The sequence below is a fragment of the Arachis stenosperma genome, chromosome 10, assembly GCF_014773155.1.
Source record: "Arachis stenosperma cultivar V10309 chromosome 10, arast.V10309.gnm1.PFL2, whole genome shotgun sequence".
Classification (NCBI taxonomy): Eukaryota; Viridiplantae; Streptophyta; class Magnoliopsida; order Fabales; family Fabaceae; genus Arachis; species Arachis stenosperma.
This window is the reverse complement of record NC_080386.1, coordinates 129,776,420-129,801,661: the sequence shown is the minus strand read 5'-3', so window position 1 is coordinate 129,801,661 and position 25,242 is coordinate 129,776,420. Positions and strand designations below refer to the sequence as shown.

The 25,242-nt window shown below is 29.6% G+C and overlaps 4 protein-coding genes across 10 annotated transcripts in view; 1 reads left to right on the top strand and 3 right to left on the bottom strand.

Moving 5' to 3' along the window:
- Positions 1-95: 95 nt before the first annotated feature.
- Positions 96-6,199, bottom strand: LOC130955806 (isoprenylcysteine alpha-carbonyl methylesterase ICME-like). Its single transcript, XM_057882780.1, has 11 exons — positions 5,840-6,199; positions 5,514-5,590; positions 4,895-4,964; positions 4,708-4,788; positions 4,237-4,311; positions 3,674-3,775; positions 3,443-3,583; positions 1,671-1,736; positions 1,445-1,588; positions 716-806; positions 96-534 (listed from the first exon to the last, which is right to left on the bottom strand). Exons 1-11 carry the CDS (start codon positions 6,175-6,177, stop codon positions 373-375), a joined length of 1,347 nt encoding a protein of 448 aa, XP_057738763.1. The 5' UTR covers positions 6,178-6,199; the 3' UTR covers positions 96-372.
- A 4,263-nt stretch (positions 6,200-10,462) lies between these two features.
- Positions 10,463-15,348, bottom strand: LOC130956468 (uncharacterized). Its single transcript, XM_057883514.1, has 9 exons — positions 15,112-15,348; positions 14,451-14,568; positions 14,220-14,320; positions 13,505-13,630; positions 13,290-13,410; positions 13,091-13,175; positions 11,854-11,967; positions 11,694-11,733; positions 10,463-10,829 (listed from the first exon to the last, which is right to left on the bottom strand). The coding sequence occupies exons 1-9, from the start codon at positions 15,286-15,288 to the stop codon at positions 10,677-10,679; spliced, it is 1,035 nt and encodes a 344-aa protein (XP_057739497.1). The 5' UTR covers positions 15,289-15,348; the 3' UTR covers positions 10,463-10,676.
- Positions 15,349-16,391: 1,043 nt separating this feature from the next.
- LOC130956067 (uncharacterized) lies at positions 16,392-18,966 on the bottom strand. Of its 2 annotated transcripts, none has more exons than XM_057883092.1 (3): positions 18,798-18,966; positions 18,642-18,723; positions 16,392-18,122 (listed from the first exon to the last, which is right to left on the bottom strand). In XM_057883092.1, exon 3 carries the CDS (start codon positions 18,047-18,049, stop codon positions 16,628-16,630), a length of 1,422 nt encoding a protein of 473 aa, XP_057739075.1. In that variant the 5' UTR covers positions 18,050-18,122; positions 18,642-18,723; positions 18,798-18,966; the 3' UTR covers positions 16,392-16,627. The 2 variants fall into 2 exon arrangements, with proteins under 2 accessions (XP_057739075.1, XP_057739074.1); XM_057883091.1 differs by having other exon boundaries at positions 18,642-18,718.
- Positions 18,967-22,401: 3,435 nt separating this feature from the next.
- Positions 22,402-25,242, top strand: part of LOC130954961 (calcium-transporting ATPase 8, plasma membrane-type-like) — a 30,213-nt gene continuing 27,372 nt past the window's right edge. For all 6 annotated transcript variants that reach the window (XR_009076529.1, XR_009076530.1, XM_057881735.1 and 3 more), the window contains exons 1-2: positions 22,402-22,550; positions 24,200-24,247. Coding sequence is in view for 4 of the 6 variants with exons in the window: in XM_057881735.1 (XP_057737718.1) it covers positions 24,241-24,247 (7 nt within the window). In the remaining 2 variants the exon portion in view is untranslated. The remainder of the gene's footprint in view (positions 22,551-24,199; positions 24,248-25,242) is intronic.

Here is a 25,242-nt window from a genome sequence, read left to right as displayed (position 1 = left end):
AGTACCACTCATACTAAATTAATCTGCTAGCAAGGAAGAGTACATAAATATAACATATGGTGATAAATACATGTAAATACAACTGTAACATGAAGAAATATGGAAGTAAACTTATAAGGTATCTCGAACTATTTCTCACTAGAAGTATGGTTAATCAATGAAATATTGAGGTATATACATAGTTACATACAATACAACAAACGCAGACGAGAATTTCATGAAAAAGCACTATAACAAATAAGGGTGGGCATGGTTTAATTTCTGGTTTGGATTAAGTTCTTGATGATCTTTTAAACTCCCTACTTTCGATCAAGTACAAGATGAATGAGAGAAAGGCCAATAGATGATGAGGACCCTGAAAGGTACTAAAGCTTAGAAGGGACTGATCTTGCGAGCCATCTGTAATAAAATCTCAGGAACAAATCTTCTTCTTGGTGCTGCAGTTGTACCCTTTGCAACAGCATCTTTGTCATTGGAATGTATCACAGAAACTACATGATCAAATAGGTCGTCTTTGCCACCTCGTAACGGATCCTGAACACAGCATGGTTGAGAAATAAGTTCATTGTTAGTATCTGGCACTATAAAGCAAAAGGAAGATTGAGTTTACATAATGAAATGTTCAAAAAGTATACCGAGTATTTGAGTTTGTATTAAGTCAAAAAATTTTAAATAAAATACAAGAGAATCTGATTTGTTATATCTTTTCACTTACTTGGAGGAACAAATCTGTATGAGTTTTCCCATCATAGAGAATCAGCTCAACACTTGCTCCTGCCTTCTTAAGAGCCTCGGCAAACCGTTCACTGCAAACAATAACTTATTAGTACAAATATTTCAACCAAAAAAAAAAAAAAGACTCTTCGACGTAAATATTTGTCAAAATTCAGGGAACAAAAATTAGCAAACTACTGGAAGTAATCCTGTTTGGGCATTGGAGTTTCCTTTTTTTTTTTGCTTTTTTTTTTGTGTGTGTGTGGGGGGGGGGGGGGGGGGTCATGCCTCTACCCAGACCATTGGTTAAGTGGAAGGATATTTACTACTACAATCAATCATGTGCTTGTTTTCCATCAAATTGAAATTTTCATTTATAAAGTATAACATTCCCATTATGGTATTCCGTCCATAGAAATAACATAAGATTATGTATAAATGAAAGGGCGGGTAATAGCATGAAATTTATCTATTTTCGCAATAAAAACAGTCATCAAACTCTACCTCTCCCATGCTTTATTGCAAATTTTATATACTCACTCCCAGGTTAGGAAAACTGAAGAGGGTCGCATTAGGCAGTTTATAACTTTATGTATCTATAATGAAACTTAATTAAATCCATTAGGACACAACCAACAGCCACCAGCATTTTTTTATGAAAATACATAAGTATATCGAAGAAAGTTGCAATGCATTAAAAGACAACTGAATTTCAAGTCTATACACTAACCTTGCAAATGATGGTATGGAATAGTCAGCAGTTCCATGGTACAGATATATAGGAGGCAAGAGAGGAATAGATTCTTTGATGTGTGGATCTTGAATTTTGATTTCAGGAGAAAATATCTTCAAAGATTCTTCACCTTCCATGATACTATAAAACAAGTCAAAGTTGTTAAGGAGGAAAAAAATCTTTAAATTCCAGCTATAGTGGAACTCAGTTATTTGGGACACACCTTAGAAAAATAGAACGATACAAGCCACGATTGTGGAAGTGATCAACTAATTCCAGTAGGTTATATCTGCAGACATGTATTGAAAGGGTTAGCAGATGATCCTTTGACATGTACATATTACATAACAACTGGTCAGTGAACATAATTAACAAACACAGTTTCTTAACACCAAACAAGCCTGAAACAACCCTTTTGTTGTGTTCTTATTCTTTCTCAGAATCAAGTTGCCTTGATAATATCATGAAAAGGCTTATGGAACAATAGTCCAATTTTCAAATGAAGAGACTCCACCAATTTTCTATCACTTTACAACATGAAACACAATGAAACATCCTTTTTCCACTAGTTGAGCTAGGCTACATTGATCAAATGATGTCATAGTGTTCTATCATAAATCATCTTTATGTTTGAACTTTGAACCCTACTTAAACATTTAAATCTCTATGGTTATCCTATTAATAGTTTCCCATGGTTTTCCTACACCCCCCTTTATCGCTAGCTGTATAAACTGAATAATTTTTCGTCACTAATCATATATTTCATAGATTGATGCCTTTGCAGTCAGAGGGTGCCATTTGCCAAACTAGGCTTTAGGGATGTTAAGTACTAGTCAATCACAAATTCGGCCCTTATCTTAATTGTACATGTAGATAATGTTAGATGAGAGATATTGATGAGCACCCTTTGGTAACTAATTCTGATTCAGCAGTCTGTTTAGAGTAAAAGAAGTTTCAGGAAATGTTGAGAAGAGGAATATGGTTACATATGGGAGGGGGAGTGTGAGAGAGGCTTAGGGGAAAAGTTTAGGCCATTGGCTCAAATACTCTCTATCTTTTATTTTCATGGTTACATTTTCATACGGGCCTCGCTAATACCACACTGATATCAGCTTAGGTACCATCAATACACCAGAATTTCTTCGTTTTTTGGTTAAATACACCGGAATATCTACTTCTCTTAGCCCTAATGACCAGGTTCCTTACAAAGGACACCAATCTTGATATTTAGCAAAGGATAAGATCTTGAAGGATGATTTGTGAAATGGCCATTCCCTACCCTGAATACAATCACTTTCCACAAAGCATCACCCATATTCAAATTTAATATCCTTCTACAAATGTGAAATCTGTTGTTTTTCTATAATAAGCATTTTTAAAAAGCAGTATCACTCAGCGGAGCCAGCTTGACAGCCTCAAAATTATAGTATACAATGAAATGAATAGCATGCTATTGGTTTTAACAGGATAAATGGTGCATATATTTCACAGGTAGTGTCCATAGAGATCATTCCCTAATCCCTTCGATGTTATTTCTGTGGCATTAATCAGTCACTATGGAAAATTGATGGTCAATGCTGCATCAAACTCAAAAGTCTACCCTAGCAAATCTAGGTAGGTGCAGCAGAGATGCTATATGCTTTGACAGAATAGTTCAACAGGTTGATTTAACAGTCAAACCAGCTATCACGAAATAGAAGGGTGTGCTCCTTATATTCAATCATTAAGAATCACCAGTTACCACTAGTGCTTTCCATTGCAAGAAGAGTTTTGGATATTTCCATGATTCTTTATCTAGGAACAGAAGCAAGAAAACATTTGTTCTTCAATGAAACAATGAGAAAATGTGACCACATGGGTAAAATCTCAGCTATAACAAATCCTATTAACTCCATCCACGTTTTGTAGACAATCTAGAAAAAATCATATTATTGAATTTTGAAAAATTGCTCAAAAATCAATCTATGCTCATAAAATACTAATAACATCACTTACCCTCCAGATAAACCAAAATAAGCTTTTAGCTGGGAAATGCTCCAAGAAACTTTATTTCCTTTTCCAACTTCTTTGATTGCTTGATCCAGTAAAGCACAAGAAGAAATATGAGCACCAGCAGATTGCCCCATCAAATATATCCTATTAAAAGTTTAACAAAGGAAAAACATATCAATCTGTAAGTTGAATGTTTAAAGTATGGAAAAGGTATCTTATATGGTAGCATGTCACCTATTAGGATCGCCTCCATAATTAGCTATGTTATTGATGACAAAAGAGAATCCTTGAGAAGCATCATTTACCATGTCACTGATTGTTCCTTGAGGAAAATTTCTGCATCACATGTAAATTAAGATATATTAAGTAAAAAACATAGAATAAACATTGCAAGTTAAATGTGACAATGTATCTAATAGAAAGCTGAGTTCTACAGTGCAACAAATCTATAAAAGTCAAAGCTATTAAATTGTTTAAGATGTCAACAGACAACAATGACTATGCTTATCTTAAGTGTGATGCTGTTTTACTCCAACATTTTATGAAACAACAAACAACTCAACTTAAGATATGCATGCACCTCTGAACAACATTTTATGTTTAGGAAAGAAAAAGCTATAGCCTCTAAGAAAAATCAATGTTGTTATAAATAGCTTTGACTAAATTCCTTTAAATGTAGATTACAAAAAGCGCCCAACTTGTCCATTACTCCATTAGAATACCTCAAACATAGAGCAAGTCGGAGCAAAGGAAAATTGTAGATTCAATCTTGCACTGCTGGAACTGAGACCAGGTACCTGTAATCAATGCATGCCACTATAATGTCTCTTTCTGCCAACTGTAGTCCTAAAAGGGATCCCCACGCTTTATACCTAAATCAAAATCCAACAGACATCACTTAATCTTCAAAGATATAGATAGATGAAACAACAAAGCCTTTACCTAGGAGGCAATACCATTTGGACGACACTAATGTGTCATATCATAACCACAACTAAATTGTTTGCGTCTCATGGAGACCAATTAGTTTGGTCATAAGTGAAGAAGATTTCTGACTGACTGTTATACCAACAAAGTAATACGCATTATTTTATGATTTTAAGATTCAATTACAATGACCTGATATACTACTTAATTGAAGTAATAGCAGTGTGCCATTGCAGAGACAGAAATGCTTAACATAAAAAGGATTAAAGAAAAGAGTGCCCCATAAAATAAAATTGACACATCAACTAAAGAAAATTATGCAGATATTTCAAACCACTCACCCAATAATCCATGCTCCTCCGGTTACAAATATCAAAACTGGCTTGGGCTTATCAATATCAGCCGGTAGATACAAATCCAACCTGAAAAAAAATCCAAATTTAGAAAGAATATTGAGCAGAAAACACAATACATGGAATTACCAACATCACAAGATAGATTTATAGATTTACAAGCATTTCAAATTACCTGTTTCTTGGTTGATCCCCATAAACAATGCTACGCTTTACCTTGCTCGTGAAGTAATAATAGTATGCAACTGCATCAAGTCAACAGTAAGAAGAAAATAAAAGAAAGTAAACAAACAAAACAAACAAACAAGCAAACAAACCAATAAACAGTAGATCCATTTTCCATGATCAATATTACTGCAAACAAAATGTCCTGTGTAGATTTCCACCTAGCACGGCATGATAGATGGCAGCATATAGCACAGGAAGAATCGAGTTTCAACATTATCAACAATGGAATCAAAACATGATAAAGCAAGATTATCCTTGGGGGATATATATTTTACTTAAAACAGAATGAGCAAGATAATATCTAAGAAGCTCAAGCTGCCTAAGTAAAATTAGAAAGCTTAAGATATACTAAATTATTACCACAATAACACTATCGAAGATAAGAAAGAACTGCAAAAGTATAAAACCATATAATGTTGAACTAAATTCATTCAATAATTACAAGTACACCCTACAAAGTAACTAAATAAATAAATAAATAAATAAATATACATAAAAAAAGAGATTAATTATTAGATCTTTAGGGTCAAAGTACATCACAAATGAATCCTAAGATTAAAACAAACCTTGTAGAAATCCAGGCATAAGAAGCATGGCGTAACATCCAAGGGCAAGAAATTGCTTAATCCAGCGGTAACCAATCCTGAATGAAAAAATCAAAAATTAAAAATTGAAAATCGCCTACACACCACAAAATTACACACGAGTAACAAAAATTCACATCACAATACACTTAGCCAATCCTTTGTCATAATTATTTAAATTTTGAATTGAGTAAACAAACAAAGTTTAACTGTTATTCTAGTTACGAACAAGTAAGCATTTCACTACCAATTTAAAAGCCACAAATTAAGAAACAAAAATGAAGTTATGAAGTAGAAGGAGAAGGTACCCGAGATACTGAAGAAGCGTGAATGTGAGGCTAGTGACCAAGTAGGTCTCGGCGGCGACGTGACCGATGTCTCTGGTGAGAGATCGTTGGCGAGTAGGGCGGTGGCGGAGGCCGTTTTTTCCGGCGAGGCGGCGGGTTTTGTTGGTTGGAGCTGTGTCAGTTTCCGGCTGGGAGTTCAGCGGCTCGAAGGAGTCGAGGTCGAGGTCCGGGGACACACGGCGGCGATCGGTGAGGGAAGGCATCGCCGGTCGAATGAATCGGATGAGGTTGTTATTGCATGGAACGGAATGGCTGCTTCGCTTGCTAGATTTGAGTGGTGGAGTTTGGGAGGGAATCATACCGCGTATGACGTATTTTCCCATAAATTTATGTTAGCGACTCACGTGCAGTATATTTAACTAAAATTAATAGTTAAAAATTATTAGACGATAATTTAATCAAATATATTAAATTATTTAATTATTTTTATTTATTAATTTTATATAAAAAATAAATATATGTAAATTTTTACCTAAATTTATATAATAAATTAGTAATGAATCGAATAATGCCTTACATTAAAAATTTTCTGTGTGTTTGTTTACTTGTTGATTGATATTTAAAATTTAAAAATATTAATTATTATTTTTATATAAATATATTAAAAAAGTATATATTTAATATAATGATAATATAAAATATTTGATATAATAATTCTACTAAAGCTTATTTAGATAATCATTAAATAATAAATTAAAAAGCATTTTTTTATGATATAAAAATACATAAATTTATATGTGTGACATGTTTTTACAAAAAAATTAAATTTTTCAAAAAATAGAGTAAAAACAAGAGACTTATTGACTAGTTTCTTATATATGAATTTGCAAATTCTTAAGATTAATCTATGAATTTTTATTGTAAAAATGTCAATTTTCATGAGAAAAAATTTCTTGTTATAATAAATGCATGTATCAAGGATAGTTGTTTGATTTAGTTTATTTTCTGTTTAACGCTTATTTTTAGTTTTTCAATTCGTATTATGATAAAATATGAATATAATTTTGAACAATGTTATATAATAAATAAATTTTTTTATTTTTAATTTATACTCTAAATTCTAATTATAATAATATAAAAATAAAATATTGACTAATTATGATAAAAAAAATTAGTCTCCTAACATTTTTCTATAATTTTTGCATATTTTAGTTTTTAAAACTAAACAAAATAAAAATGATTGACATAACCTCTATTATATTAAAAATCATGCAAATGTATTTATCTATCTAAGTAAATGAGAAAATTAACAGAGTGTTATTCCTTCCTTACACATATAACCATTAAACTATTCAAAGTACGGAACCAAAGCAAATTATATTGTTACTGAGTTAATTTTATATTTTTTAAAAAATTTAATTTTGATACACCGTTATTTTTTTTTTATCAAAGATAGAAAACTCAAATCCGCGACCTCTTAATTGAGTCTGAAAAGACTATACTATTTGAATTATAACTCATTGGTAATTTTAATACACCGCTAATGTAAAATAATTTTACATATGTATTTAATTATATAATATCATTCTAACAAAATTATTATTTTTACCATGTGAATAATTATTTAAAAAATAAATAAATTAAATAATTATATAAAAAAATTTATATTATTAATACATCAAAATTAAAATATTCTTAACATGGGAAATATTAGGAAATGAGTATGCAAAATTTGACGTGGTGGCATTATGATTTATGTTGTTGTGGGTCATGGGATGAGATTACAATTATTAAGCTTATTAGCTGTCTTGATGGAATTATTCTTGTAATGTTTGGTCCTTTCTTGACTAGGCTTGTGTTTGTGACAATCTCCCTTATTGACAGAAACAGAGTTGCGTGATTCTTGTTTACACAAAGGAGAATAAAATAATAGCAGTGAAGTGTTGTTGGCTGCGAAACCAAGAAAGTGGCGAGTGGATAGTGGATGGAGACAGGTAAGATTTGCTTTTAAAGACGGCACTCAATGACGTTTGGGTAAATAATTTAATTAATTTTTTTTAAAAATATTAAAACATAAAAATTTATATTAAAAATAATTTATAAATAAATTATTTTATATTTAAAAAATTATCATAGAAGAATTTATTTTAAAATTTATAATAAATAAAAATAATAAAATAGTTTTAAAAAATTAGAGAAGTTAAATTTTTTTATTTTTTAAAAATTTTTATACAATTTTTTAAAAAGTTAAAATATATTTAAAAAACATATTAAATAATGTTAATGTGATTTTTTATAGGCTAAAAAATTTTAATATAAATTTTAAAGGTGTGTTTTACCTAAAAATAGCAGTTTTTAGTGTATATACATGTAAGTAGACGTTATAGGCATGTAAGGTACTGAGTCAATACGCAATTAACGTGTTGGATACGATGTGTTGTTACGTAATGCACATCTGTTCAATATGCAGATAACGTGTTGACACTAAATAATGTGTTGCAACACGTAAATAACGTGTAGAATTACTTTTTTAATATCTTCATAACGCTGTAAAATACTCCAAATATCCGTATTTAAATAAAACACTATTTTTTTATATATATCTAAAATAATTTCTGTTTTTTATAAGTTAAAAATTTTAAAGAATAGTTTTTAAAGCTTTTCAAACTGATGCTCAAAGACGTGGGATTTGGTTGGATTTAGATTCAGTGGATGTTGTGTTGCCAAAACGCATTCCAACACTCCAACTTCGGATAATTCACATAAGGGGAAAAACTCTTATGTCAATGCTTTTGATAGTGTCTAATTGTTTATGGTTATCATATTTTTACAATCTTTAGGAAGTGAAAGTTTTATTTTAAAAGTAGTTATTATAATATTATTATTATATATTCTATAAACAGAAATTTTAGATGAATGCTAATTTGTTTTGAAAAAAATAAAGAATATAATGTTTACTAAATTTTAAATTTTAAATTCTAAATTTTAAATTTACTCAAAATTTTAATTTTAATTCATAAATTTTAAATTATAAATTTTAAATATAAATTATTAATATAAAATATAATAAATAAATAATGAAGAGTTATAAGTTATTTAATTTAATAAATACAATATTTTTTATTTAATAAAACACGTTTAAAAATGAGCTAAGATTTCAATATATTTTTTAACAATAATGTTAGAGAATTAAGATGATTTTTTAGTCAAAAATTAGTCAAATGTCTCTAAATGGTGAAGAGACAGAAACTAATTGAATTAGTTTTTGCGATTTACATTGTAATGATACTGAACGTATCTCCTTTTAATTTAAATGTGGTAAAATATTTAATAACTAATATTTTAAATCATAAATAAATAGAATTAATTATTATATTCATAATTAATTAAGTTGTTCTTGACTGATTTAGAATTGGTTCATATACTTTTTCATTTTTGAATTAATGATCTGTTCAAAAATAAATTTGGAAATATATGTCCTTTACATCTTTTAAGTTATTCAGATTTCATCGAGGAAATGTAGCTACATAGATTTCATTGAGCAAGCCATTTAGCATTTAGTAGTTAACTATAATTGGTATTATTATACGTGTCTCTTATGTATCCCTATCCAAATTTGGTTCTTATCTATAAAGGTGTGTAGAAGAGTCATTTTGTCGAGGACATCCCATGGTGGTGAGTGGTTACTAGCACCCAGCCACAAACACTCCTTATTTTTTCCTTCAATTGTGTTATGATTTATCTGATCAATTAATAGAAAAAACTCATTTGATAAATTTTTTTAATTAATTAAATTGGTTTCTTATGAAATGCAATATTTTTTTTTTGGTGACTGCAATAGTTTAATATTAAATAGAATTGGAGATCAAATTTACCGTTAAAATAATTTAAAGAGATTAAATTATAATTTTTCTTTTTATATTATCATTCCTTAATATTTTATTAGTATAACTTCATCAAATTTACAATTAGATTTTTATAATTTTTTTTAATTGAATCTATACAGACTACTTTTTTCGAAATAGAAAAATATAGTGTTTTATCTACTGTTATTAATAGATTGAATATTTTTTTAATGTGAAAATAAAAAATTTAAGAATTAGAAAAAGAATATTCAATCTATTCACAACAGACTAACAATAAATAACACATTTTTAATGTAATTTTTAATATTAAGAATAAATAACAAGATTCTCTATTAAAAAATCCATCAACATATTTTTGTCTTATTCTTTAAGTTATAAATATTTAATAAAATATAATATTTATGTTAATAATTATACATAATTTAAAAACATTCTAATATAAATTCTAATAATTATGCTACATGTATGAAAAATCCAATTCACTGTATAAAAATATGTATTTACTATTCATGAAATAATTTTATTATGCTACTGTGAAAAGGTTTCAATTATCCGACTATTACTAATTTAATTATTTAAATTGAATATTTTGTTAAAAAAAATATGAAGCACGAATAAATACATAATGACTAATATTTTATTATCACAATGAATGAATGTCTTTTTTTTTTTTTTAAAGAAAATTTTGTCCAATTTTCAGGGTCTAGAAAGGGGAGATGGGAGCATTTTCATTAATGTGAAACTCAGGAATCAAATAGACGTTGACGATTTAGATCAGTAATATTGAACCCAAAATCTATTCCAGTTCTCGGTGCCATTCATGTGAGAAATGAGAAATCAGTTTCTATTTGAAGATGATGAATCCTAAAATGTCTACATGGCGAGGGTGTTCATATGATGCAATCACTTTATATTTGATTATCTAAATGAAGATATTCACGTGGTTTATATTTGTCTTGGTGGTTCTCCAATCTCCAAACTCCAAGCCTTTTCTACCTTAACCACCATCTTTGGGCTGCAGATATTGGAGTCTTCAAGAATGGTGCATAACGATGGATGTATGGATTGATCGACCGCCCGATTTGAGCCCAAACACTCTGATGATATGCGGCAGTAACTGGAACATGATACATGAGCTTTAACAGCTGCAAGAAAAGACGGCAAAACAGGGTGAAAGAAAATTATGTCTGAATTTCAGTGCAATATTTCCTAGTAAAAATTGGATAAGCATAACTCTTGTGGATGCATGAATGAGATGAAAGGCGAAGTTGTTTATCATCTCCAACTAACACCCTTAAAAAGAAAAAGAATGAACACCCAAATTAATTCTCAAGAAATTCCAAATCGAAACTTTAGTCTCTAACAAATTTATATTCTCTAGAAGTCCTCGAGAATTACTTCTGTTACACAGATTGGTTTCTCCGTCGTTTTGAAGGGGGACTAATTCATCTGATTGAAATTTTTCTGAACTGTAACTGTCTTATAACAAAATTTGATACAGATTTATGTACCCAATACACATACTAGAAATTTGAATGAAAGCGATGGTGGGACCAATATGTTCAACAAGAGTAATTCTCGAGGTGGGAAGCTGCCTAGATTAAGCAATGCCTTCTATCCTAAATCATAAAACATATTTACATTTCAATCTGTTGTTATATTTAAATCTTTACACTCATGGTTCTCTTGGTCTTCCTCTAACTATGGTTTATGGAACTTCCACCTAATCCACTCCACTAGGGCCTCTATAGGTCTTTTCTCCACAAAAGTTCCAACCACTTAAGGATATGTTTTATCATCTTCCATATTGTAGGTGCTACCCCAACTCTTACCCTAATAAACTGTTCCTAACCCAATCTCCTAGGTCCACACTTATTACTAGTCCATTGGAGCATTTTCATCTCGGTGATAATAATCTTATTTTCTCCAACTAACATAACTCCAAAAAGAAAAAGGGAGACCAATGCTTCTACTGTATGTAATTTAGATTAGACAGCAATGAAACACACCTGCCAGTACATGAATGTCTGTATTACATTACGCTGTGACCTGCATGTGTGGTAAAAAAAATGGGGGATTCATGAGGCAAACAACATCCTCCACATATGAGGGAAATTGTAGCAAAACAACATTAGGGAAAAACAAAAGGGAAGAGCCTGAGAAACTGACGAGAATAGTGAGAAAATCAGCAAGAATCCAAGTCCAATCTCAACATGTGATGTTAGTATATTGAGAGTAGTACTGTTTGACTCTACCCAAACACAGGGCTCTTCCAAGTACTTCCTAACAAAATAATAACAAAAATATTATTGAGGTTTTATGCAAATAAATATGAATAGTCTCAAACAAAATGGTGTCCAATGCATTATGTACACTTGTGTCAGTATCCAAATCCAGTGTAGGTGTTGTTGCCTAGGAAGTGGAGATGACTTTTGACCCCCATCCACCCACGAAAAGAGGGGGGGATCCTGTTGCCCAAAATTCAATATTTGAATTATTTATTTATTTTCCATTGTGATGCTATAAACTAATGAGGATCCATTTCTTACACATTTTCTAAATTCAGCTCCTGATGACAGTTGTCGAGAAAAGCGAAGAGTTACAAAAGCATTAATGGTTACAAACTTGAAGATAATATTTCAGACTAAAAGTTGCTTACTTAGCTTAATACTAGACAAATTATCCACATAGTTCAGCAGAGAAACCACCAAATATATTAAAGTTATGTAAGGAATACAATGCTTGGCTTTAGAGATTATATTATAATAATGCAAGACTGAACTTCGCAAAGGTTACACTATTTTGTGAGGAGGAAGGGAACCAGATATTAGTGCCATTGAGCGATTTATGGCTTTATGCTACTGTTTGGGGGCATCTAGCTGGAGCAAGATTCCCACATATTTAATGACACACATCAGGACAATCAAGAATTGAGGTATAGGGTTAAGACACCTTGCTTCTACCGGGTGCAAGGTGCATGAAATTTTCAGAGGGGGTATTGGAGTGTATGTGCTATTGAAGTACATTTTGTCCTTCCAAATCTTTGTAACTTTAGGATCTCTTGTCCTCCATGTCTTTTGTAATATCCTTTCTCTCCTTGTTAATGATATTTCTTCTTTATCAAAATAAATAAATAAATAAGATTACACTATGCCACAGGCTAAGTTGTTCTCTCAATCCGTTGTACACTTAGGAAACCACATACTAAAGAATGAGATTGACAAAATAATAAGAAATAATCAGGAAAGAAAAAGACAAGAAAACAGGATAGAAGTCTTAGAGCAGTGTTAGGAAGGCAATGGAATTCTAGTATCAATAGTAAATCTAATCTAAAATGAGACAAGTGATGGTACCAATGCTATGCTTAATGAGATAAATGCTGCATCTTTTAGTAAAGGTTACTCACCTGTACAAGGTGGAGCGGCTGAAATTACGCCTAAGGAACTTTGCTACATGTTCAAATGCCCAACATATGATGGGGATCAAAGCAACTGCAACATAATTATGGAACGTTATACAGATGTAATTGATAGGAATGATAATGTTTACTGCCTTTCAGAAAGAAACCACAAACAATATAACAGGATTATCTGAGGACTACTTACATTTTAGACAAAGTTGTGATGTAACGAATGTAACGGAGTAGAGGAAGTATATAAAATTCTTTGAAGCAATTATGGATTGAAAGTAAACTTGCAAGGCCTGCATATTCCATGCTCTTGGTTTCTGCAATGGCATATAATGTATAATAAATAAATCAATAAAAATCATTATAGATAGAAGAGTCAAAATATTGAAACATTAAAATAGAAGCTCTTACCCCATGTTGCGAGTACAATGAGAACAGAGCAGAGCAAGTAGTACCCATAAAAGAAAGTCGATAAGCCCTATGAGAAAGATAAGTAGGTACCAATGGGATGGCTGCAACAACAGCCACAACAAATACCTAAAAATAGATGTTAAGATTAAATGACAGAATTGACAACGTAAGAGATTCATATCAACAAGCAAACAGTACAAGGCCCCAGAAGACCATGTATTATATAACCTCATGTATATATTCACAATTCCAATTCGTCCCCTTCCATATTCTCATATCCTCCTCTCTTTCCTTAGCAAGTGAAGATGGAAATTTGAAAAGATAGGGGTGCATTTGATTTGCATTTCCATTCTCTGTTTTCATTTTTAGTGTTTTCTGTTTACAGAATTTTGCAAGGACAAAAAAGAGAAAACAGGAGGTGAAAACAAAATTTTATTGTTTTTAGTTTTTACTGTTTTCTCTTTTTCCTTCACAAAATCCAAAAAAACAAAAAATACTAAAAATGAAAACGCAAACCAGAAGCACCCTAGAATTCTTATGAATACCCAATTGTTAGAATGTAAACATTATATCAACCACGTAGAGGCAAAGTAAGAAATGAACAGCACAAAACGATCAGTCAAACACGGTCATGAAAACAGTTATACGCAAATGGGGTATATATTAACCAGAAACGATGCAGTCATGAATTGGTGTTCAATGTGAAAGACTGTACCCAAGCATTAACAGAAAACAGAATCATCTGTCGATCCCATTGCAGAGAAGTTGGACTGGAACCTGCAGTTGTGGATGTCCCTGAAGTTCTATCAGTTGATCCTGCAGGAAAATTCAACACAGAGTAAGACTAAACAAAGCACTTGAAAAGATGATGACCGAATATGTTCTTCATTTTAGTTCTTTATTTTCAATCAGTTATACTATTAGATTAGCAGAAAGGACTAAACACCAGAGCTTCTTCTGCGGGTTGGTTCATTTGCTCCGGATGGCGATGTTGATGCTGTTGAGGTTCGTGCTGGCTGGGATGAACCAGAAGCCGACATTGGTTCCACAACCAGATCAGGATCCTGTTCAGCATTCAGCACTCACAATCAACTAAAAAATGTAGTGGAAATGGGACAATTCTTGTTACATGAAGATAGTCCATGCAGCTTGTTAATTTATTAATTCACAAATACCATTAGTTAAAAACCTAGAAGAATCAATTTACCAATTCCTTAAAAATAAATAAGTATACACCACGTTCCAAGATATGAAAATTGTATATATTTGACTACATTGTAGCACACAAAAACAACAAAAGTAAAGAAATCACAAATGAGAAGTTATAAGCAAAACAATGAAATCCCTATAATAGATACTAATTTACAACTACATAAATAACCCAACAGCAACAATCAATTGAACTAATCAAAATCAGAAACAAATTCTTCTACACGCAAAATCAAAAACAACGAATTCTCCAGAAGTGTTAGTTATTCAATGAAAAAAAAAATTACTCCCAATATTCCCCACAAAAACGCACTACTAAGATCACTAAAAGAAAAAAAGGACTTCCAATAAATAATTGTGAGTTGAATAGAGGGAAGAAGTAAGAAGAAGAAGAATACAAGGTAGCGCTGGTAGAACTTGCGCTTGTAATGCGAAACGACGTCGTTTCGAGAGGCCATGTGAGGAGGGATGAGGACGTTGGACCAGTAATCTTGCCATCTGGGGTCGTTGTCGTAGTCGTATGAATCCGCCGCTATTCGCTTAATCTTCTGTGGATCTTCTCTCTCTTCACCCATATTTTCCACTCTTCTTCTTCTTCTTCTTCTTCCTCCTCCCGAATATATAGTATTAGGAGGTGCACGTCATTATGACCTTAAACGCAGTCTACCAGGTGTCGTTTACTACTTGGTCAACAAATTATTTCCTCTTTTTTCATCGTGCATATCAGATAAAAGAATACAGCATTTCATTTGTAACATTACTCTGGGAAATACAAAATAATAAAGGTAATTTTTCTCTCCCAAGGTTAGTAATATTTTTTTTTTTGGGCCAAGGAACTATAAGTTTATAACTCAAATAGCATAGTTTTCTTATCCTCATTTAGGTAGTATTTGTTTTGAGGTGCTGAAACAGAGACTTAGAGAGACTGAAACTCAGTATTATATTTGTTGGTTCAGAAATTGGTACTAAAATTTTTGTCTTTGTCTCTAAAATTTCAATATTTCAGTACCTCCAAAAAATAGAGACACTGGGGACTAAAATTTTTAGAGATAGAGACGAAAACTTTAATAACATTTTATACCTAAAATACCCTCATTTCAATTAATTAATTCTAATTTTACTCTTTGTGCAAATTAAATTAGAGTTTCATTCTTGTTTCAATTTTTCTCTCATTTTGCACCAAACACAATACTGAGATTTATCTCTGTCTCTTAGTCTTTGTCTCTCAGTCTCAATTTTTCCATCTCTGTCTCTCCACCAAATACTACGTTAGAGTCTTAGATTCGAGTCTCACTCCTAACTTTAGAAAAAAAAATTAGTATTTTTTTATATTTTCTAAATTTGGATTAGGAAATATTTGCTTTCGTCTATTTGTCTTTGTTTTCCGTCTTTATAATTTTGTCTTAGAAAGTAATTGTAATGCATTCTAAAAATGGAGATAAAAACTATTTGTATTTGTTTCTCAACCTTCATCTCTTAGAGAAATAAAATCCAAGTGCAATTTTAGTAGCAATAGTTGTTTAGATGAACACAAAGTGGTGTAGAAATGAGATGATATTATTGATTTCACTTATAACTAACTAATTGATACAATTAACTAACTAACCTGGTGATTTAAGTTAAAGTAACTAACAGGAACTAACTATCTATTGCTCACGCATATTGTCTAGTAATAACTGAGGACAATGATAGACGATAGAAATAACATTTCTATCAACTATGCTACGTGTACATAAAAAATCAGCCACCAAATCAGTAAATAATAAGTAATGCCAAATTCAATGGCTGATGTACAAAAATATCTTTAGTCACTTTTGGGGTAAATGCTGTAAAATTATACACTGTTAAAGACGTTTTAGTAAAATGAAGTGTTCCTAAATCCTAGCCCATACAAAGCTTGAATAAAAGTGAGAACTAATGCTTTGGATGTATAGCATACCAAGCTTGAATAAAAGTGAGAAGTAATGCTAGTAATGCAGCAAGAAAGGCAAGCAGAGACCATGGGGTATTGAAGTAAGTACTGCGTGCTTCAGCGAGCCACTTATTCCATCTTTTTCTATAATGCTTTTGAATTTGAAACTTGACTTGGATATACTTTTTGCTATAGGCCACAGCATCAGTTCTGATATAATGAAACAATTTAGTTGGCAAGTCATGGCCCAATTCATTGAAGAACTTCGCCAATTCTTCATCGCTCCCTAGCAAGTTCTGGAACACACCAGCTAATCTGAGCTCTTTTACATCTTCGGCATCATCAATCAGAGAATCCATGAATGAAAAGAATGAGCTACATCCGAAATTGTTATTAAAATCTGGACACATCTCATATGCAATCATGTTCCGGAAATAATAAGGTGAGTTATCATTGAACAAGAACATAGGAAGTCTTAATTCTCCACCAAACCATTTGGAGGTGAAAGAGATGTTATCCCATTTTAACACATTTGACTTGTTTGGCTTAACTCGAATCCCTGCCGACTTAAGATCTCGAATGTTCTTGTACCTTTCCCAAAAACGTGATGCATCTCTGTCCACCGGAGGTGCATCTAGATCTTCGGGAGGGAGAGAGACTTGAATATCTTCATCATCACCTTTACTATCATCTTGCTTCATGACATACTTTCCATTCTCTGCATCAACGAAATTCGAGCGATAATAATCAAGTATATGAGTTGGATTCTGCTTGAGTTTGATTGCGTACATTCCAAGTTGCTTAGCATTTCCACCAGACAAAAAATTGTGCATTAGAAACCCCAAATCAGCACCCTTTTTCTTGCTTAGTAACTCTAGCAATTCCATTGGAAGTTGATTTTCGAGCAACATAATATCTCTGTAAGTATACATCAACTGATCAAGCTTTAGCCTTAGTTTTTCCGGCCGGTGATCTTCGACCTTGTCCATGTAATAGAGCAAAGAACATCCGTCCACAAACAACATCCAAATAAGTTCCTTGTCAACATAGCATTCGATCACATCCACGCTAAACAACAACTTCAATCTCCCAATGTTATCTTGTATAATTTTATACAAAAGCTTGGCTGCTGCTTCCTTATTAGTGCTTCCATTAGTTTCCTCACTGTACTCATCTATATAGAGGGATGTCCATTGAAGTTTGAATTGTTGGCCTTGCTTCAAATCATCATTCTGGTAATGAATGGGACCAAATGATATCATTTTGGGTATGCAGTACTTAGCAAAATCAGGATTCTGACGCAAAAAGGTAGGAACTCTTTGGATCTTGGTCTTGGAACTGGAAATTTGATTATGAACTTCAAATGTTTGATGTAGGAGCTCGGTAAGCCTTTCATCCACAGGGGTATGTAATATCTCAGCCATTGTTGAAGTTGCTTTCCTTTGCTCTCTCTAATTTCTTTTTCTTTTTCTTGTTTACTAAGAAATTTCCCAGCCCCTAGAATCATTGTACCACCAAAATAAACTTAATGGCATACGAAAAACATGAATATCAATCAAGTGAACATAATAATATCAGTTCATGATTAAAAATTTCTTAAATATAATAATTTCTAAATAATATATAAGTGAACATTTTTCATAAAGTATGCTAAAAACTTAAAATTTAAAAGAATTGACTAATAATAATCATAGGACTTATTTGTTTATATTTCTAGATATAATAAATACATGATAACTTACTCTTTATCCAATAATCATGGGATTTATTTGTTTATATTTCTAGATTATCATGTGTTTTTTAAGAGATTGATTGTAGTTATCTTTATGTGAAATTAATAATTAAAAATAATAAATAACAATTTAGTCGAATATGTTAAATCATCTAATAATTCTCAACTAACAATTCTAGGTAAAGATAACTACACGCGAGTTTTCACTAAATTATGAACATTATAATATTGAGAGCTAAATTACGTGCAGCATATGAATGCAGTGACAGAAATGAAGAACTCACCTGTATGACTCTAGTGGTATAAACTTAACGCACTCCACCAAGGTGAGAATCCTTCACATCCAAGGATGCGTTTAAATCTGATCTGTCTCGAATTATATTCTCAAGTTACCAGTGAAATAAAAAGGCCAAGCTAAGAAGGTGGTGTTGAGAACTTACCTGGTGAAAGCGCAACTACGAAGAAAATCAGGGTTGGAAACGGAAAAGAAATTAAACACTATAACTCGTAATTCTATGCGAAAGAGAATTTGAGTAATATTTTAATCTAAAGAAACAAATAATGAAGTGGACAATCGGTAAGAGTATGAAAGAAAGAGTTTCCAAAGGAAAAAACGGTCACATGCGAAAAGCGAATTAAGGAAGCTCAATGCTGCAAATGCAAATCTTCCTGCGCAACAAATTTGAGTGACATTTTAAATTGATTTTTAAAAAATAAATTAGTCTTTCAAATCTTACAAAAAGTAATTTCCTAAGTAAATTAAATCGTCTCAAATTTGAAAATACAAATAATTAATTATTGTGTTATTTTATTATGGATTAATATGTTTATGTTAAAAAAGTGCTCAATTTACCGCATATACACTAGGCAAAATGCAGGTTGTACTTCATTATGTAATTTAGGATTGGTAATGGGTAGATTAGAGTAGGGTTTATACCTACTTTAATTCTATATGTAAGTTAAAAAATTTATTAAAATTTTATCCTATTTTATTTGTAAGTTGAAAATCTCTCAGTCATAACTTTACCTACACCCTAAAATTTTAAACCTTACATTATTTTACTCTACCTATAAAAATATCATATTTTTTTAAAATAAATATAAAATTCAATCATTATGAATTTCATACATATTAATAACATAAAGTTACAAAATTAATACTCTAAATTATTAAATTAACTAACTAGTTTAGTGGTTGCTCACTTATTGTAAATCATTACATGAGAGAGATTGTGACTTCAATTTTCACTTCTTTCACTATATATCTAATTTTTATAAAATATGTGTTATATATGGTAACGTTTGGTGGAGAGATAGAGACAGAAAGACTGAAACTGAGAGACAGAGACTAAGGTAGTGTTTGTTTTGAGGTATTGGGACAGAGACTGAGAGACTGAGATTTAGTATTATGTTTGTTGGTTTAGAGACTGGTACTTAAATTTCTGTCTCTGTCCTTAAAATTTCAATATTTCAGTACCTCCAAAAAGTGAGGACACAAGGGACTAAAATTTTTAGAAATAGAGACTGAAACTTTAATAACATTTTATACCTAAAATACCATCATTTCAATTAATTAATTTCAATTTGACATTTTATACAAATTAAATTAGAGTTTCATTCTTGTTTTAATTTCTGTCTTTCACTTTGCACCAAACAAACAGAATACTAAAATTTATTTTTGTCTCTATCTCTTAGTTTCCGTCTCTCAGTCTGTCTTTTAGTCTCTATCTCTCCACCAAACGCTAACTAAGAGACAGAAATTGAAATAAATTTCAGTACTCTGTTTGGTGTAAAGTGGGAAATAGAAATTGAAACAAGAATGAAACTCTAATTTAATTTATACAAAAGGTAAAATTGGAATTAATTAATTAAAATGAGGATATTTTAGGTATAAAATGTCATTAAAGTTTCAGTATCTCTAAAAAATTTAGTCATCTGTGTTTCTACTTTTTGGAGGTATTAAAATTTTAAAGACAGAGATAAAAATTTTAGTACGAATCTCTGAACCAACAAATATGATATTGAGTTTTAATCTTTTAGTATCTATTTCAATATCTCAAAACAAACGCTACATATGAGATGCGAATAGGGTAGGTGATTGCGTTTTTCTATATCAATATTATTGAGTTACACCATTTTTTTATGGATTAATCTCTACATACAAGTGTTTTGCATTTACAAGTTTTACAAGTCTGAACAAAATCCACCCATTAAACGCGCTACTTATGTTATGTGTCTTTTTAACAGAATTTTAAATCAATTCAAATCAATTAACGCACAAATATATAACTTCCATTTTTTAAAAGATTTCGTTTCTTTTTTCGAGTTTCTTACCAAATTTGTTTGATCTCTTTCGTGTGTTCTCTCTTTGCTTCATTTTCTTCGATTTTCATGGTTTCTGAAATCAGGCTTTGAAATCGTTTTGAAGATAATGAAATTTCAGAAATACACCCAAACGATTACAGAAAGGATTACAAAAATACACCTAAAGGATTACAGAAATACACCCAAAGGATTTAAGAAATATACCAAAAACAGGGGACAATATATTTTTTCTTGAAATTTTTTAATGTTTTGCTGGTTAAGGATGATGCACGAGACAATTTAAAAGAAAAATTAGAAGAACAGTAAAACAGCACCTTGAATAATGTTTCTTTCTTTTTTTGGTGATTTTTTTATGGAGATTTGTATCTTTTCATCTTGATTTCTTCTGAGTTTTAACGTTTCTCCCTTGAATCTTGATGATTTACGTTTTGATTGAGAAAGAAGAGGAAGAGTGAACGTGTTGTGAAAAAAAGACGCGTGTTTTTTTCTTAAATTTTGAGCAACTTGTATAGCTTGTAAACCAAAAAGACTTGTATTCGTAACATGCCTCTTTTCTTATTTATAACTTAATTTCTAGCATATTTTTTCATAAGATTAAAATAACATATACGGTAGCCTATTTAATCAAAATACTGATCAATATTATTATAATTATATATAAATTTATTGATAATAGTAATAATAATAATAATAATAATAATAATAATAATAATAATAATATAATGTACATAATTATTATTATTTTAATATTTTATTATACAATTTAAAATATTTAATTTTTTACAAAATTATTTAATTTAAAATTTTGTATTTTCATGATTATTAATATGATAACTTTTTCTTATTTTTAATATTTTATCATTAATCAGAATATATAAAAAATTATAAATGTCTTTTTAATAAGTTAAAACATTGTATATTATACGATAAAACATTAACGAAAAAATTCTTACAATAATAATAAACATATTATTATTGTTATTTGAGTCAACCAAATAATTATACTAATATATATATATATATATATATATATATATATATATAATTATAATAGTTATAGATTGATATTTGGTAAAATAAAAAATATATATGTTATTTTAATCTTTTTTGTTAAAATGTTATTTTAATCTTTTAAAAAATTAAAATAAGTATTAAAATCAAAATTGAGTAGGTCTAATTTAATTTTAAAAATTAGTTTATGAATTTAATACCAAATTAAAATTAATATTGAGTAAATTTAAATCAACTCAAAAAATTAGTTTATGAAATAAAAAATATTTTATATTTATAAACTATTTAAAAATTTTATCATTAAAAGATATAAAATTTATTCTCTTCTCTTTTTATAAAGCATAAAGCAAAAGCCTTATATTAGGGCTTTTTGGAGCTTTTTATTAATATATTGCAATCAGACACATCAAAGTAAAAGCAATAAAATTACTTCTTATTTGTTCTCTGTTAAGTCTTAATCTTATCACAACATTGTAAAATAAAAAAATAGTAAAACATAATTTATTTAATCGTATAAGAAACTTCATGATAGTTTCCTACTTTTTACTTCTTGTTTGTTCTTTCTTAAGTCTTAATCTTATCACAACATTGTAAAATAAAAAAATAGTAAAGAATAATTTATTCAATTGTATGAGAAACTTCATGATAGTTTCCTGCTTTTTATGTTGTCGGAATGGGTGCACTTTAATTCTTTAAGAAAGGCCAAGGTATCTATGACTAAAGTATACTTGCCCTTCCTCTGTTTAAACGGCAAGTCATTGCATCTAAGCTAAATCTAACATCTAAGGATGCATTCTCTTATTGGCAGTTAATTTGCAACCAATAATTCATCTAGAGGGAAGCACACTTTTGTAGAGGTAAGTATATATATGCTGCCATTATTCTTTTTTCAGTTTTGGATATATCATCAGTATTCAGTAGTGAGAGTTAATCGAACTATATATAACAACGAACGGGAGTTGTTTAATCTTTCGTTCTAGTGGGAAGACGGACATGCAGCATTGCACCACATTAGATAGTATTATTATTGTTGTGGTTGTTTAGTTGGTATTCTTATTTATAGTAGTTCCATCATATATGTGTGATCTTGTAACATATGATACATAATTTTAATACATAAATCTATTTATTTAGTCTCTTCTCTTGAATTCTAATATCATATGAGAATTATAATATTTTTTTCAAGAGCATATATTATCTTTTTTTTCATAAAATTATCGTATTTTTCTTTCACAAATATTTTTTTATTTCTGTGGACAGATACTAAACTAAATCTCTATATTATATTTAATGTAAAGTGTATATGATTGAATTATGTCTTAAAATTTTATTTATTTTAAAATAAAAATAAAAATTTAAATAAGTGAAATAACTAAAGTACCCTTATTAAAATACTTGGCCATATTCCTACTTCCCTGGTTCTCCCTCTATCGAGTTACAGTTCTGCGTTGCCGTCGTGTTTGGATCCACCATACCGCCTTTATTTTCTGCTATGTTCACCGCACCATCTTAGTTTCAGTTTTATGTTGCCTCAATCTCTCTCACTATTTTTCTCTATTCTATTTTGAGTTTGAAATTCTTTAAATTGTTAAATCTGATTTTGATATATGTTGATAATGAAACTGTTGTTTTTTTTTTGTATTATTGTTGTTGTTTGGGGTGGTGAGGTGAAGGGTGGGGTTGAGAATAAGAGGTGAGACTGTGAAAGTGTTGACCGTGGAAGAATCGTGAATAGTAGACTTGAAATATAAAATTTTAAATAAGGATATTTAAAAAAAATATTAAAATTTTAGTCTTTATCTTTAAATATCTTAGTTTATTATATTTTTATTTTTTGAAGGTATTAAAAAGATTGAAATTTTACATCTTAAATAAAAATTTTACTTTTAGTCTCTAGTTATAAATACAACACTTAGTCTCAGTCCTTTAGTTTCAGTCTCAGTATTCCATATCAAATATAGCGTTAAAAAATATAAATTTTTATTTTGTGTTTGATAAATTAAAAATACTATATATTTGTGTTGTAACTTTTAAACAACGAAAACGTTTTTGAAAGCATTTAATTTAAAATATAATTTTTTTAAATTAATATGTTTTTTTTTACCAAAGATAGAAGACTCGAATTCGCAACTTTTTAATTGAGTATGGAGAGACTATACCATTTGAGTTATTACTCATTGGCTAAATTAATATGTACTTATTAAAGTGAAAAGATGTAATATAATTTTATATATTAATAAATTTTTAAATTTAATTCTTTTTATATTTGTTGTAATATTTTTAAATTTTAAAATATTTTATTAAATATAATTATTATGTGTACAGGTTAATTTTTTAAATTTAATTTACTAAAGATAAGCACTAAATTTTTTAAAAGTTAATTTTGATAAGCTATTTTATAAAGTAAAAATTTTATTAAACAAAACCTAAGTATGTTTCTTAAAGTAAGTTGTGTATGTTTCAATCAGAATTTCCATATCAAGTTTCATGTCTGCTCTATTTGTAGGCACCAAATCACACTTTAAAGCAGCAGGAGGCGGTCGAATAATGAGTGGTGAGTTTTTTGAGGAATGCTAGGGGTCAGCATTTTTTGTGTTTTTTAACTATCAAGTAGCCATCAAGAGTGTTTTTAATGGTGTGAGATTAAATCCAATGGTGTGGGATCATTCAATTTTCTCTTGATGATTAAATGCTGTCCAAGTTTTTAAAAAACTGCTGGCCCCAAGACTTTCCCTAATTATAATTCATATCATCTTCATTTTCACTAATTTTTCCCATAGCCATATGGATGTAATTAATTGGGTGGAAATTTAGGCATAGTTGACTTCACTTGGGAGCCGTTAAATAATTTGATTGATTTGACTAAATTTTCATATAGCGACTATCAGTTATCAACTTCACGTGAAGTCGACTACACATGAGTTTTCACCAATTAATTGGCTTTGTCATAAGTATTGCCTATTCCTATGAAGCCGAAGAATTTATATTTAATATCTACGATATTTTAATATAAAATATATATTAAAATTATATAAATATTATTGATATTAAGAATATATTTTTTATATATTTTAATAATGTTTTTTATTTTTAAATTAAAAATATTGTAAAATAACAAAAAATATTATTTTAATTTAATAATATTTTTTAAATATCATAACTATTATAACTACTATAGTATATTCACTCTAAAATGTATCTAATATCTATCTATTTATCTATACTACTTTACTTGTTGATAAAGATAATATTAAATAACTGAAAAATGTTATATATATGCACATAAAAAATAAATTATTATATATTTATATATAAATATATTATATATTTTTTAATTTATTTTTAATATATTATATATATTAAGATTATATAGTGATTGATTTATAATTAATATAATGATAAATAACTACATGAATTTTTTAAATTATTTAATAATTAATTTTATAAAGTATAATTTTTTATTATTTAATATTTTTTACGTGTTTTTTTTTTTACTTTAAAGAGTGTAGCATGAAAATCAAACTTTACAAAAGGCTGTTTGATCTGATA